Source organism: Carcharhinus amblyrhynchos, chromosome 9, assembly GCF_965287045.1.
Source record: "Carcharhinus amblyrhynchos chromosome 9, sCarAmb.v2.hapA, whole genome shotgun sequence".
In the NCBI taxonomy this organism is placed as follows: Eukaryota; Metazoa; Chordata; class Chondrichthyes; order Carcharhiniformes; family Carcharhinidae; genus Carcharhinus; species Carcharhinus amblyrhynchos.
In genome coordinates this window covers 10,094,700-10,108,912 of record NC_137332.1, presented here as the reverse complement: position 1 = coordinate 10,108,912, position 14,213 = coordinate 10,094,700, and the positions used below count along the sequence as shown (strand labels likewise).

At 41.7% G+C, this 14,213-nt stretch overlaps 1 protein-coding gene across 1 annotated transcript in view; it reads left to right on the top strand.

The window, feature by feature from the left end:
• Positions 1-12,964, top strand: part of gipc2 (GIPC PDZ domain containing family, member 2) — a 70,647-nt gene extending 57,683 nt beyond the window's left edge. Inside the window, exons 4-6 of the mRNA XM_080195138.1 lie at positions 8,636-8,748; positions 9,319-9,400; positions 10,783-12,964. Coding sequence (XP_080051264.1) covers positions 8,636-8,748; positions 9,319-9,400; positions 10,783-10,934 — 347 coding nt within the window. The 3' untranslated portion in view covers positions 10,935-12,964. The remainder of the gene's footprint in view (positions 1-8,635; positions 8,749-9,318; positions 9,401-10,782) is intronic.
• The last annotated feature ends 1,249 nt before the right edge of the window (positions 12,965-14,213 follow it).

Here is a 14,213-nt window from a genome sequence, read left to right as displayed (position 1 = left end):
CCAGGACAATGTCCTACACCATGAAGGGCAAAGTGGAGGAGGAGTTGGAGTGGCTGCAATGGCTTGGTATCATTGAGCCCATTGAGTTCTTGCACTAGGCAGTTCGAGTTATTGCTGTTCTTTAAAAGCGATAGTACGATGCACACGTGCAGGGATACTCAACTTGCCATAATCGGGCACCCCGTTGGACGTTTACCAGTTGCCGCGGGTAGAAGATCTGTTTTCAACTCTTGCAGGAGGCGAGCTGTTCTCAAAACGCGTTAGAGCTTTCAAGGAAGCACACAGCAGAAGTGTAGAATCCGTACAGTGCAGAAGGAGACCATTCGGCCTGTCAAGTCTCCACCAACTTTCTTGTCGAGCATCAATTCCTGTAACCCTACGTATTTTCCCCACTAACGAACTCATCTTGAGACTCATGGGGGCAATTTAGCATGGCCAATCCACCTAATCTACACATCTTTGGACTATGTCAGGCAACTGGAGCACCCGACGGAAACCCATGCAGACACGGAGGAGAATGTGCAAACTCCACCCAGTCACCCTGATTGGTATTGAACCTGGGTCCCTGGCGCTGTGAGGCAGCAGTGTTAACCACTGTCACCATGACAGAATAGGGACCAGAACTTAGAAAAAAGTTTCAACTTGTTCACCATGCGTCAGATCAATCAGAAGATGGTGCCACCAGCACCATTATGCCTGTGGGAGTGGCCTGCTCATCTGTGCTCTAGACTAACTGTGAACTTTGCAAGGCTTTTTGTGGGTCCTTTGCTTCAAGTCATTGTGAACGTGCACTGTAAGTGATTAGAAGTACACATCGTGAGCAATATTGCAGCTCCCATTTTGTTAGAGAAGCTTTGGCAAGTTTTTGCAACTGGTGGTTTACAGATTCTCATGTTTCTGATAACGGTACAATGATACAATATTTGAGCAATTTCTGTACAAAGAGTTGATTCAAAGGAATGAAATGCGCCATGTGTATGCTGTGCTGTTTCATCCAGTTTCAAATGGTTTAGCAGAGTGAACTGTTGAAGGATTGAGGAGAATGGCAGCTAATACTGTAGTGATGCTCATGATTCTTCCATTATCCTACCATGCCACAAACCTCACTGGGACACTTGGTGGGGGGGGAGGCGTGGGTGGTGGGGGGGCTCTCTCCACTGATGGATAAGAGGCCAGTGTCTCACCTGGATCTGCCACATCCAGTTGTCAAAGCGAGAGTGGGAAGAAAATAGGAAAAGCAGAAGGAGGGACATTGACAGCCATTTGGGTTGAAATGTAAGGAATTTTGGCAGTAACCAACGATGTCCGCCTGCAGTTATTATCAACCAAAGTGGCCCAGAATCTTTGATAGTGAAACTGACCAACGAAAGAGTTGTTTGCAGACACCAGGATCATATTTGTCTGTGCCGTAACCCAGAGACTGCAGCAGTTTCAGATCGCACAATAGAAGGAAATGCTGCTGTTGACATTCAACATGGTTCCTAATGCTACTATTTGCATTCATCTATTTGCCACACGTGTAAATACTAAGCCGTGTAGGGCATCATGGCTGAGGTTGCCTGTTTTCAGCCAGGTGTTAGTGACCACCCTGCTAAGTTTACCCTATCTGCTTTGCCACTCCAAAGTGACCATGGGTTTGCTGAACTGGGGTCATGAGAGATGCTAAGTAAATGCAAATTCTGTTTCCTTTCTTCCATTGCTCCTCTGTGCCCCAAGGCTCTTGCCACCCCCCAATCCTGTCCTACCTCTCTTTTGCCCATTTAACCTGATCTGAAATAATCTGCAAGCTTTACTTAAATGATCTGTCTTCAGTGGCCTATCAGTGTAGAATCATGTTAAAATGTTTAAAAAGTTCGCAGCTGTAATAATAGAAAGCTTAGCCCTTAGCAGCATAAAGGGTAGTGACGCATTTACAAATTAACTTTTTCAGACTGAGTTTGCTGAGGGGCTGTAGTTGGAAACGCTTCCAAGTGTCTCATTAAATGTGTTTTCGGAAGATTTTAAACAAATGGTGATCTGGCATGGAATACAACTTGCCCATTTTTGAACCGCACCCCCTTTGAAACCCTACACAGCGCGCGCGTGCATGCACACACGCAGCCACTTTTTTCGTTGCCCAATTTAACATGGATCTAATTTGTCTAAAAATTGAAGGACTTGCACTTACAAGTTGAAAGAGATTAAATGGAAACAATCCTGAATTTCCAGGAAACAGCTGTTAAATCTCAGCAGGCCTGACAGCATCTGTGAAAATAGAATACAGCTAATGTTTAGAGTCTGGATGACTCCCAACATTTTCTGTTTTTGTTTAAGATTCCATCATCCACAGTATTTTGCTTTTTTAAAGTTGACTTGATGGAAAGTTATGAATTAGCCTTTAATGTGGTTCAATTAGGGATTTGGCAGATTACAACATCTTTCAGTAAATGTGTATAAATTCAGTGTTGTCTGGCAAGAAATGTTAGGCATTGAAGCTGACTCCATATAACGGGAGACTATTTTGTTGAATCAGGTGTGTCTGTTGGACTTGTATCCTGTCATACTGCAGTGGTCTGCTGTGAATAAAATTGTGGAATGGGGATGTAATGAACAAATGGAGTCTGTTATCAATGAGTGAGATTGTGTATTTTGGTGAGAAAAATGGGGAGGCCCCATATCTGGGGCAAGTGTAAATATATAGAGGCGCAAAAGGCGACACGATGTTACAGTGGTTAGTCCTGCTGCCTCACAGCACCAGGGACCTGGGTTTGATTCTGGCCTTGGGTAACTGTGCGGAGTTTGCATGTTCTCCCCATGTCTATGTGGGTTTCTTCTCCTTTGGATAATTTGTCCTGTTTTCAAAAGAGCAGAGAGAGGATGTTGGGAGATAGTGGGCAGGAGGCAGGTGCGTGTAATGCTGCATTCTGTAAATAAACTAACGCAAAAAAAAAAAAATTTGTATGTAGTTTAATATTTAATTCACTGTGGCTTGGGTTCCTTTTAATCATACATGACCTTTTCTCATACATGATCGTAAGGGCAACATAGTGTTACAATGATTAGCATTGCTACTTCACAGCACCAGGGACCTGAATTTGATTCCAGCCTTGGGTGACTATGTGTGGAGTTTGCAAGTTCTCCCCGTGGCTGTGCGGGCTTCCTCTGGGTGCTCCAGTTTCTTTGCATAGTCCAAAGATGTGTTGGTTAGGTGGATTAGCCAAGCTAATTGTTTGGGTTTATAGGGGTAGGACAGCGGACTGGGCCTGGGCAAGATGCTCTTTCGGAGAGTCGGTGCAGACTCAGAAGAATAGCCTCATTCTCTGCTGTAGGGATTCTATGGAAAAGATCTTGGGTGGCTAATCATCCATTAGAGATGCAACTTAATACGTTAATTTGAAAAGCACTTGAGAAGAAACGAGAAAGGAATGAGAGCTAATGCTGATGGCATCAGATGCACAAGGGTGGGAGGAGGAGCAGATACGCTGGTATATACCAGTTGAACCAAATGACTTGTTTCTGTGCTGCAGACTCAGTATAGTTTGTGACTGACCCATAATTGCAGATATTAGAAAAAAATGACTTCAATTTTAGACTTGGGAAAATCTTTTGCAGGACAGTTTCTGAGCAAGCCAGAAGTGATGGAATCCGAGAGGGTGCCTGAAATCATCATCACCAAGGGAACCATGTGAAAATAGAGGGAGTGATAGCTGAAGAGTTTCAGAAGAATTAGAGTTTGCAGGATTGGGATAGCTGAAGATGCAACCTTTCGAGGAGCTGAGGTTTAAGTGAGAAATCGGAGGTTATGTTCTGGGCGATTAATGAATTTCACATGGAATATTTGGTGCCACCCACAAATGCAATTCTATCTTAATTTTAGGCTGATTTGAGTTTGAAATATAAACCAAAAATACTGAAAACCGCATATCATAAAGCATCTACGGATAGAAACAGCATTCTTTCTGATTATATCGCAGCTTGGTATGGCTCCTCCTCTGACCAAGACAGCAAGGAACTACAAGGGGTCGTGAACAAAGCCCAGTCCATCACACAAACCAGCCTCATGTCCATTGACTGTCTACACTTCCCACTGCCTTGAAAAAGCCAGCATAATCAAGGACCCCAGGCACCCTGGACATTCTCTCATCCACCTTCTTCCATCAGGCAAAAGATACAAAAGTCGGAGATCATGTACCAACTGACTCAAGAACAGCTTCTTCCCTGCTGCTGTCAGACTTTTGAATGGACCCACCGCACACTAAGCTGATCTTTCTCTGCACCCCAGCTATGACTGCAACACTACATTCTGCCCTCTCCTTTCCTTCTCCATGAACAGTATGCTTTATCTATATAGCACACAAACAATACTTTTCACTATATTTATACTTGTAACAATAAATCAAATCAATAAAGTCTGTCTAGGTGCTTTACTAAGTGATTGGACCTAATATGATTCCACTAGAATACTTTGTGTAATGTCTTTCACCTTGTTTTGCTTTGCTAGCAGATCACCCTCCTGTTTAACCGAACATCAGTGTTGGCAGTGAGTTGTGCATAGCACCACTAAATAACACCAGTTGGTTACTCTTGCAGTGCAGCCTGTTGTATAACATAAATTATTGGTAGGAAACCTATAGAAAGCAGCAAGTCTTTTAACTAGTGCCAGAAAAATTGGTAACTGGACCTTGATCTTGTTTGCAGTATGTGGGATTGTAGTGGGTAAAAACTGCAGTCTTATCCTGTATCATTGCTTTAAGGTCAAGTAAGCATTTTTAACACTTTCAGCTGCAATGATTTGATTTGATTTATTTATTGCCACATGTATATAGTGAAAAGTATTGTTTCGATCCTGCTATACAGACAAAGCATATCGTTCATAAAGAAAGAAAGGAGAGAGTGCAGAATGTAATGTTGCAGTCATAGCTAGGGTGTAGAGAAAGACGTAAGGTAAGTCCATTCAAAAGTCTTACAGCAGCAGTGAAGAAGCTGTTCTTGAGTCGTTTGGTCCGTGGCAATGAGGGCATAGTAAGGACTGTGTTAATGCAGGTTGCCCAGGGTTCAGACCAGGAGGGGAGGGATGTACCTCTTGCCATCCCCAAGCTGGTTGTTGGTGAGTAGGGTGTTCAGTTAACCTGAACCTGCTGTCAAAATGTTCCACGTTAGAAACCACGAACGATTGCAAGCTTGCAGCTCACAAAGGAAACAGTGGCTGAGGTTAGACAAGTGATATATAATGAACAGTATACCAGCCCATCTGGGACTGACTTGTTCGTCTGCTTTCACACGTGCTGTGAATAATGGTGCGCTCTGCTCTTCTTATTCGTACATCAGCTATAAACTGCACAAATCTGATTTAACGGTGACTGCCGTGTCATTCTGTAGGTAGCACTTTCTTGTCTCGAATCTATATGACAGATTTGAGAATAAAACCCAGGCTGATACTCCCAGTGTAGTCCTATCAGAAATGCTTTCTTTTGGATGAAACTTTAAACCAAGGCCCATTTACCCTATGAGGTGTACAAAATACAACTTGGAATTTTTTTCCTGATATTCTGGACAATATTTTATCCTTTGATCAAATCACTTAAAAAAAATTATACATTTGTTATCATAGTTATGGAACTTGTTAATCAGAGCAAGCAGTACTGGTATGTGATGGACCTCAAACCTGACCACTTGGTGGTGCTAAGAACATAAGAACATAAGAAATAGAAGCAGGAGTAGGCCGTCTAGCCCTTTGAGCCTGCCCCGCCATTCAATAAGATCATGGCTGATCTGAAGTGGAGTAGTTCCACTTTCTCGCTTTCTCCCCATTACCCTTAATTCCCTTGTCTATCAGAAATCTATCTACCTGTGACTCAAATATATTCAACAAGGTAGCCTCCACCACTTCAGTGGGCAGAGAATTCCAGAGATTCACCAACCTTTTGAGTGAAGAAGTTCCTCCAACTCAGTTCTAAACTGCACCACCACCACCAAACCACCCCCACCCCGCCAACCCTTCCCCTTATTTTGAGGCTGTGCCCTCTAGTTCTGTTTTCCTTTCTAAGCGGAAAGAATCTCACTACCCTATCTAGCCCCTTCATTATCTTGTAAGTCTCAATAAGCCTTCTAAACTCCGAGTACAGCCCAGTCTATTCAATCTCTCCTCATAAGCTAACCCCCTCATCTCCTGTATCAGCCTGGTGAACTTCCTCTGTACTCCCTCCAAGGCCAATATATCCTTTTGCAAATAAGGGGACCAAAATTGCACACGGTACTGCAGTTGCGGCCTCACCAGTGCCTTGTACAGTTGTAGCAAGACCTCCTTTTATATTCTATCTCCCTCGCGATAAAGGCCAACATTCCGTTTGCCTTCTTGATCACCTGCTGCACCTGCAGACTGAGTTTTTGCGATTTGTGCACAAGGACCCCCAGGTCCCCTCTGCACATTAGTATGCTACAACTTTTCACCATTTAAATAATATTCCCTCCTACTATTATTTCTTCCAAAGTGGATAACCTCACATTTGCTAATATTATACTCCATCTGCCAGGTCCTTGCCCACTCACTCAGCCTATCCAGAATGATTTGCCAGTTCCAATTCTCTAATATTTGATTCAACAAGCGAGTATTCTGTTAGTAAAGGGAATCGAGAATCGTGAGACAAGAAATTCAAAAGATATTGTAGGCTAACAATGTCAGATTGTCTGATCACGAGCCTGTGACATATCTTGAGATATTTCATTACGTTTAAAGTTGTTACAAATGCAGGTCATAATGAAATTTGAACAACAATCCAACGTGTGGTTCAAAACACACTGTAGCATTTTTTTGCCATTGAAATCACCAAGTTTAGAAGATCTTCTAGTTTTGGTGAAAGGTCACAGGCCAGAACCATTAATTTGGTTTGTCTATAGATATTATCTGAGGCTGAGTGTTTTCAGCATTTTCTGTTCATACCTCAGAATTTGAGCATAAATCAAGGTATAACTGCACTTTCATGCATCTCTCACTGCCTAACACAATATTCTACCCAAATCTATGGAACTCTTTGGAACTTCTGTGGAGCTGTTTGCCACAGAAGGTTGTGGAGGCCAGCTCATTGAGTATCTTTAAGACAGAGATAGATAGGTTCTTGATTAATGAGGGGTTCAAGGGTTATGGGGAAAAGGCAGGAGAATGGGGATGAAAAAAATCAGCCATGATTGAATGGCAGAGCAGATTCGATGGGCCGAGTGGCCTAATCCTGCTCCCATGTCTTATGGATCACTCAGAACACAGTTTCTCTATCTCCTGTTTTTTGCTTGTAGCTCAGAACCCTCCGGACAATCAGAGGCATTACGCTATCATCCCCCACTGCCTTCAAATGTCCTCCATTTGTGACGATGGCTTCAGTCTCCCTGCCCTGAACTCCATCGTGTCCTCCTTGTTCAATCAAATAAAAATTCAGATTTGGGAGAAAATGTTGTACTCCCAATATCTTTAGTGAAAGACCAGGCACAATCTACACTTCATTATATTGCATGTATAGAACTTGAAATGGACCATTTTGACTGTCTGATCCAAACTGTGCCTATGCTCCTGCTTCTATCCCTCTTCATCTAATCTTAACATCTTCTATTCTTTTCTTCCTCACACCCTTACTGAGCTTTCCCTTGAGTATTTCCGTGCCATTAAACTATGCTACTCCTTGTGGTGGCAAATTCCACATTCTCGCCACTTCCTGGAGAAAGACCTTTTTCGATTTCTTGTAGGATTTGTTAGTGATTATCTTAAATTTGTAGTTCTTGTTTTCATTTCCCCTTTGCCTCTAGCTCCTTCTCAAAAGTGTAAACAATTTGTCTACATCACTCTGAGAACTTTCATAACGAAGTGCTGGATTAGATCACCGTTCAGCCATCTCACTTTGGCATAATTTGGCCAGATGTTTCTGACAGATCTAAGGTGACGTAATAATGCAGGTTTGCTGCATCCATTCTTTCTGGTGATTTTCTCAGTCACTCGCTGTTGGAGTTTGTTCTGTGGAAATTGGTTGCTATTTCACCCTATATTTCAGTGACTTGTAATAACTTGGCAATCATAGAATCCTACAGTCCAAAAGGAGACCATTTGGCCCATCGGGTCAGCGCCAATCACAATCCCACCCAGGCCCTATCCCCATAACTCAGTGCATTTTACCTTAACTAGCCCACCCTGCCGCTAAGGGGTCATTTAGCATGGACAGTGCACCTAATCTGCACACCTTTGGACTATGGGGAGGAAACCAGAGCATGTGGCGGAAACGCATGGATGTGGGAGAACGTGCAGACAGTGACCCAAAGCCAGTAATTGAACCTGGATCCCAGGGCGCTGTGAGGCAGCAGTGCTAACCACTGTGCCATCGTGCTGCCTTTGAAGCATTTTGGGCTGCTTTAAGGATGCGGAAAGCTCTACCTAAGTGTGTTTTTTTTCTCTCTGTCATGGTTCTGTCTTTCCCTTTCTATGCTACACACCCCTTGAGGGTGTTATGATAATTTTACATTATATAAGATGTGATGATTAGATGAATGAAGAGCTGTGACCAGTTCTCACTATAATTTAAGAAATGTAACTTGCATTAAAAGTTGTATTTGCCCCATTTTGTGACATTTGGAGGTATTATAGGTGAACTTAGCTTGCTTTCTTTTCCTTTTTCAGAAGGCATTGAGCCAAGATCACGAGGAGGAAGACCTGGTGGTGACAACAAAATTGGCACAGGGAGGGGTACACTACGATTGCGTTCAAAGGGGCCTGCAACTGTTGAAGAATTGGTAGGTGCTACAGAGCTGAATAGGTTCCTGAACAGGATCTAAAAATTTAGATTAAAAATAGAAGATGTTGGAAAGGCCCAGCAGACCTGGCAACATCTTTGGACAGAGGAACAGACTTAATATTTTGAGTCTGCGTGATTCCCAAAGGTGATATGGAATCGAAGTTTAAAGTTTATTCATGTTACAAGTAGGCTTACATTAACGCTACAATGAAGTTACTGTAAAAATACAGTAGTTGCTACAGTTGGCGCTTGCTCGGGTACGCTGAGGAAGAATTTAGCACGGCCAATGCACCTAACCAATGCATCCTTGGACTGAGGGGAAACTGGAGCACCCGGAGGAAACACGCAAATACGGGGAGAATGTGCAGACTCTGAACAGACAGTGACCCGAGCCAGGAATTGAATCCGAGTCCCTGGTGCTGTGAGGCTGCAGTGTTAACCAGTTTGGTGGTTGTTGACTGGTTGTATCATTATAATGTGAGGATCTCTGGTTATTTATGATAAATTTGTTGATCGTCTTTCAGTTCATTGTTAACTAACTTTTATACTTGAACTGCTTTATCAACAGCCCACTGAATTTGAAGAGAAGGCAATCAGCAAAGTCGATGACCTATTAGAAAGTTACATGGGTATAAGGGACACAGAATTAGGTGAGCTTATTGTTATTTTTCGCAAGCGTGATATTTGGATTTATAGAATTCTATCCACAGTGCTTCTTTCTCATGGCTGCCTGTACAATATGCTCTTCAAACTCACTTTAGGATTTCAGGGCAAAAGTGTGAAATTTCTTGTGCCCTATGCCCACGTAGTGTGGGAAACAAGTAGCAGTACAAATTTTCTGCTTAGAAATTGGATTATTTTAAGGCATATTAAACTGTCTACACAAAGGGAGAATGAAGAGTCCTTTAACTTTCCAGCTCGTTTGTAAAATTGTCCTGAAATTCACGTGAAGATTGTTGCCTGATTTCATATCTGGCCTGACAGTAACCGAGATTATCCTGACTTTTGATCGTTGATTGAAATGAAAATAGCCTTTAATAAATGGGTAGCTTCATAATAGGATAGGAGAGAAATATTCAGAAATTAGCCAAGTATTCTATGCATCTTCATTGAACTGCATGCTTGGTGGCTTGAACTGTTAAGCACCACTGGGAAGGATTACCATTCACAGGGGTGCAGCCCTCTAGAAGAATCATCTTTAAGTTATGAATGAGTTTAGTGTTGGGAAACACCACAAATGGGAATATTTTGCACTGAGCCTAAGGGTCAGAAATATATGATACTCACCAATAAATTCAGTAGTGTGTTCAGGAGAAACCTCCTACCCCAGGGTGTGGTGAGAATGTGGAATTCGTCACCACAAAGGAGTAGTTGAAATGAAAATCATAGATGCTTTGAAGGGAAAGCTAGATAACTACACAAGGAAGGACATAGGTTGGATGAAGTAGATTGGGAGGAGGTTTGTGTGGAGCTTAAAATACTAGTATCGACTGGATGGGCTGATTGTTTGGACAGGAATGAATTTCTTGACCACAACAGAGTATTAGGGGTCAGGCATCCTCTGCATTCCCAAGAGCTTTGGTTTTGCAGCAGTCTGACAATCATGCCAGCAGTGCAGACTTCTCTATAATCATCTCTAGATGTTTTATCCCACTGGCAGGTTAGACCTTTTGAGGTGGGGGCACTCTCAGGTCTCCCAGAACCACTCCGACCTGAACCTTGTGCTCGAGTGGCTTCAGGGTAAACGCTCAGAGCAAAGCCCTCTGTTCAACATCACTTAACCACTCTTCCTCTAACTGGCAAGTCATTATTTCCTCACGTGGCATGTTACCTGGAAGGAGCTCTGAGGGAAGCACTTGTACTTCATCAGTATATGCTACCAAAAGTGGGTTCAGTGGCATCGTCATTGGCTGAATACTGACGGGCATAGCTGCCAGATTGAGTCTGCATCCTGTGAAGTAGCAAGGACATTTTATGCAGCCACTTAAAACTGCTACAATGCAAATCGTTAATCTATTTTCTTTTTTCCCAGCTTCGACCATGGTTGAAGTTGGAAAGGACAAAAAAAATCCCGATGAATTTGCTGTCGCACTTGATGAAGCTCTTGGAGACTTTGCTTTTCCGGACGAGTTTGTGTTTGACATTTGGGGAGCGATAGGCGATGCTAAGAAGGGAAGACTTTAGTGCCAGCATTTCTATAGGGATCCTTGGGCAGTGGAATTGTTTCCTTTTCGATGTCAAATGGACAATTAACGTTGTAGCCTGAAGGTGGAATTAATGCAGTTTTAATTGAAATGATTGAATCAGCCCTGTGACTTCTGACCATTTGTGCTATTGCAGCCTAGTTTTATCGAGTGCTTTTGGTTTTATAAACTCTGAACAAGAGGATGTTAATCATAAATATAAGGCCATATAAAGACACAACCAATGAAATTGAGCACCCCCCACCATCCCCAAATATAGGTTGTTAGGGAAGAGAAAATTGGTAGAGTTGCCTTGATCAGCCCGGTACTTTTTATTTTCCATGTTGTCTGCTGGAGGGCAGCATTTGATGGAAATATAAAGGAAGGTGATTGGGGCTGAGAGATCAGAATGTACTCCTCCCTGTTAAGAACTGAAAAGCACTTAGAACCTGATTGACCATTTGCCAACATTGCCAGCAGGTAAAGTGTAATAAGGGAGCAGGGAAGATTTTAATTCAATATCCACTTTACCTAACAACAGTTAAGCAACAGATGTTGTTCCTTAAAATTAGATTGTGTAAAAGGGAGCCTTTGAAATTTATGGCACTCTGGTTTAGTACCGCTGGTAGTAATTTGAGTGATGAATGAAGAGTATTGTACACTACACATTGCCTGTGTTACAATTCCCTGTTGCAATGAGTAAGGATGGCAAAAACATCAACCATAGCTGTATAAGTTATATTGGACCAAAGATTTTCTAAAGAATACTTGCACGCTCCAATTGCTCATTCCGAATAGGGTTTTTGAGCCTAATATATCTTGAGTCAAAATATACATTTTCAAACCAAAAAGTGTTTTTATAACTACTATGTGGGTTTTTATGAAAAGTTAAATTATGTACCACAGTGTGCCTAATATCATGCCAGAGTGTTTTATAACTAAATTACTAATTTGAAATGTGGTACTAGGATGTCACCTAATCAGAAGTTTGCTAGGGTTTTAATTTTAAATGTAGAATCAATACTTCCTAATTTGAGTTCATTTAATCTGTAAATACACGTTGCTTATTGTCTCACGTGATTGCAAGTCGGCGTTTACTGCAGTGGTTCAGCTTCTCTTTAACCTGGAACAATGTCCTTTGTCTGGCAACTGTTCCGCAGTCCCCAACTTCCATTCACTTGAAAACATTTCGCTAATCCCAGTGATACAGAGCGCTTGGGAAACTAGCCAGAACTACTTAGAACAATCATTATTATATAAATTGTTTGCTGAGTTTAGCTATATCATTATTTCACCCCCCTCCCTGTTTAGAGCATTGCATTTTTCAATACAGTACATAACCAGATTTAATTGAGATTGCAACATGCAATGGATGTCTGTCATCTTCAGCATTTATTTATTTAAGATTTTTGTGCGTCAGGGTGGATTTGTTAACGTTGCTATACTTTTCAATGGGATATAGGTGCTTAATCCATTTTGTATTGCTATAACTATACAACTGCTTCACTTAAACACTTACCTCAGAAACCTTTCCCAGTGGGTCATTCAATCTTAGTGTGCCTTGAGTCTCGCCAGATCTGAAATAAAGTTAAAAACCAATGTTTCTATTAATTTGTATCTTGAGCTGCTGGTGCCAGCAGGTTTTTTGGGTGTTTAGGGCCAAGCACAGTAAGAAATTTGAGCACAAACATGGCTTGACTTGCCTGGAGGTTGCTTATTGGATCATCGCTTGGAAGCCTCTGTTCTATGGGACTGGTTTTTCTTTGAAATTCACCAAATTTCTTCTGCACTTTCATTTCCAGAGGCAATAAAGATAAGAGATAACATTAAGCATTATTCACAAAGGGTGATGCACATTGGAAAATAGACATTCTGCCATAATTGTACTTCAAAATGCCAGTATGGGTTATAATGACTACTTTGCCTAAAACAATGCATCTGTGTATACTACTGAAAATTAGAAGTGAGATTTACACTACGTCAGGTGAAAGCCTTCTGTAATTGTTTTCTATTAAAGATTTTTTTGAGAAACGCTTGTGTTGAAAGTATTGATGAATGGAGCAGGTATGCTGCTGTCAGGTACACTTCCGTCTTATTTTTGCATTTAATTCCCTTGTTTAGCATTTATCATTTTTCACTTTTCACATTCATCACAGTGGGTTTCATTCTAGGGGAATAAGATCTTCCAGTATTAGGCACTCCCAGGTCAGCAGTAGTACAGTGCAGATTAAAATCTGCTCTCTTCCTTCCTAGTAATGTGCCTCAGTTCCATATTTGCACTTCCACCAGCATTGATGTGTCCTGTTTCTCATTGCTGTTTTAATGCCAAATTGGGCCTGCTTTGTCCATGGGCCTGTTCCAATGATGGAATGAGTTGAGACCACCCAACCTTATGCTTTGTAGACCTCTTTTGGTCCATCATTTTGGATTTGATTCAAATACTAGTGATTGAAGACCAGCATCCAATCTACTGCACCACCTCATGCTCTCATCCTTTCTAAAGAGAGCTTATACTTGTATGGTGCTTTTCATGTTATTAAGCACCTCCCTGTTGATGAAACTTAGTCACTGATGTGCTTGTAAATGTGACATTATAGCCAGCTCAAAGACCCACAATCACCAGGATAAGTGATCAGACAATGTGCTCAGGTGGTTGAAGGATAAATGTTGGCTACATTATAGTCAAAGATTATTTTGAGGATTTCTTTCTACAAGTAGCTTTTGTCTGTGATTGCAAGTTGCACAGTCGGCAGGAGATTTTTCCTGTAAAATTAATGGAAGTGGAGGGAAATTCACTGAGGTGTTTGAGTTTTATTAACGTATTTACCTTACTGAATCCATGTTAATTTGGAGCAAAACAATCGCCAGTAAGTGTTAATTCATCTGCACCGATCCTACATTTGAGTGCAACACATTTAAGCACAAGTTTACTCTTTGGCCTGTTAGCATCTTGATGCAAGACAACAGGTCTGCACATAAAATGGAAAGCTAGATACACTTTATATACTATGTTAATGTTGTAAGAAATTCCATTCCTTCCCTCTTGCACCAGGAATTACAAGAACAAAATGTACACAACATGCTTGGCTCAATCTCAGATTAATTTGTTTATTGGATTCTTAGAATTCCCCCAGCATGAACTCCCCTGTGATTTGTTCGGAATTGACACTACCTCAGTACAAATCCCAATAGAAGGTTGGCAGAGATTTACAAAATACTTCAACGCAAAGCCCTTTATCATTTGACTGGGACTTAGAATCACCTACAGACCTGGTTGCTA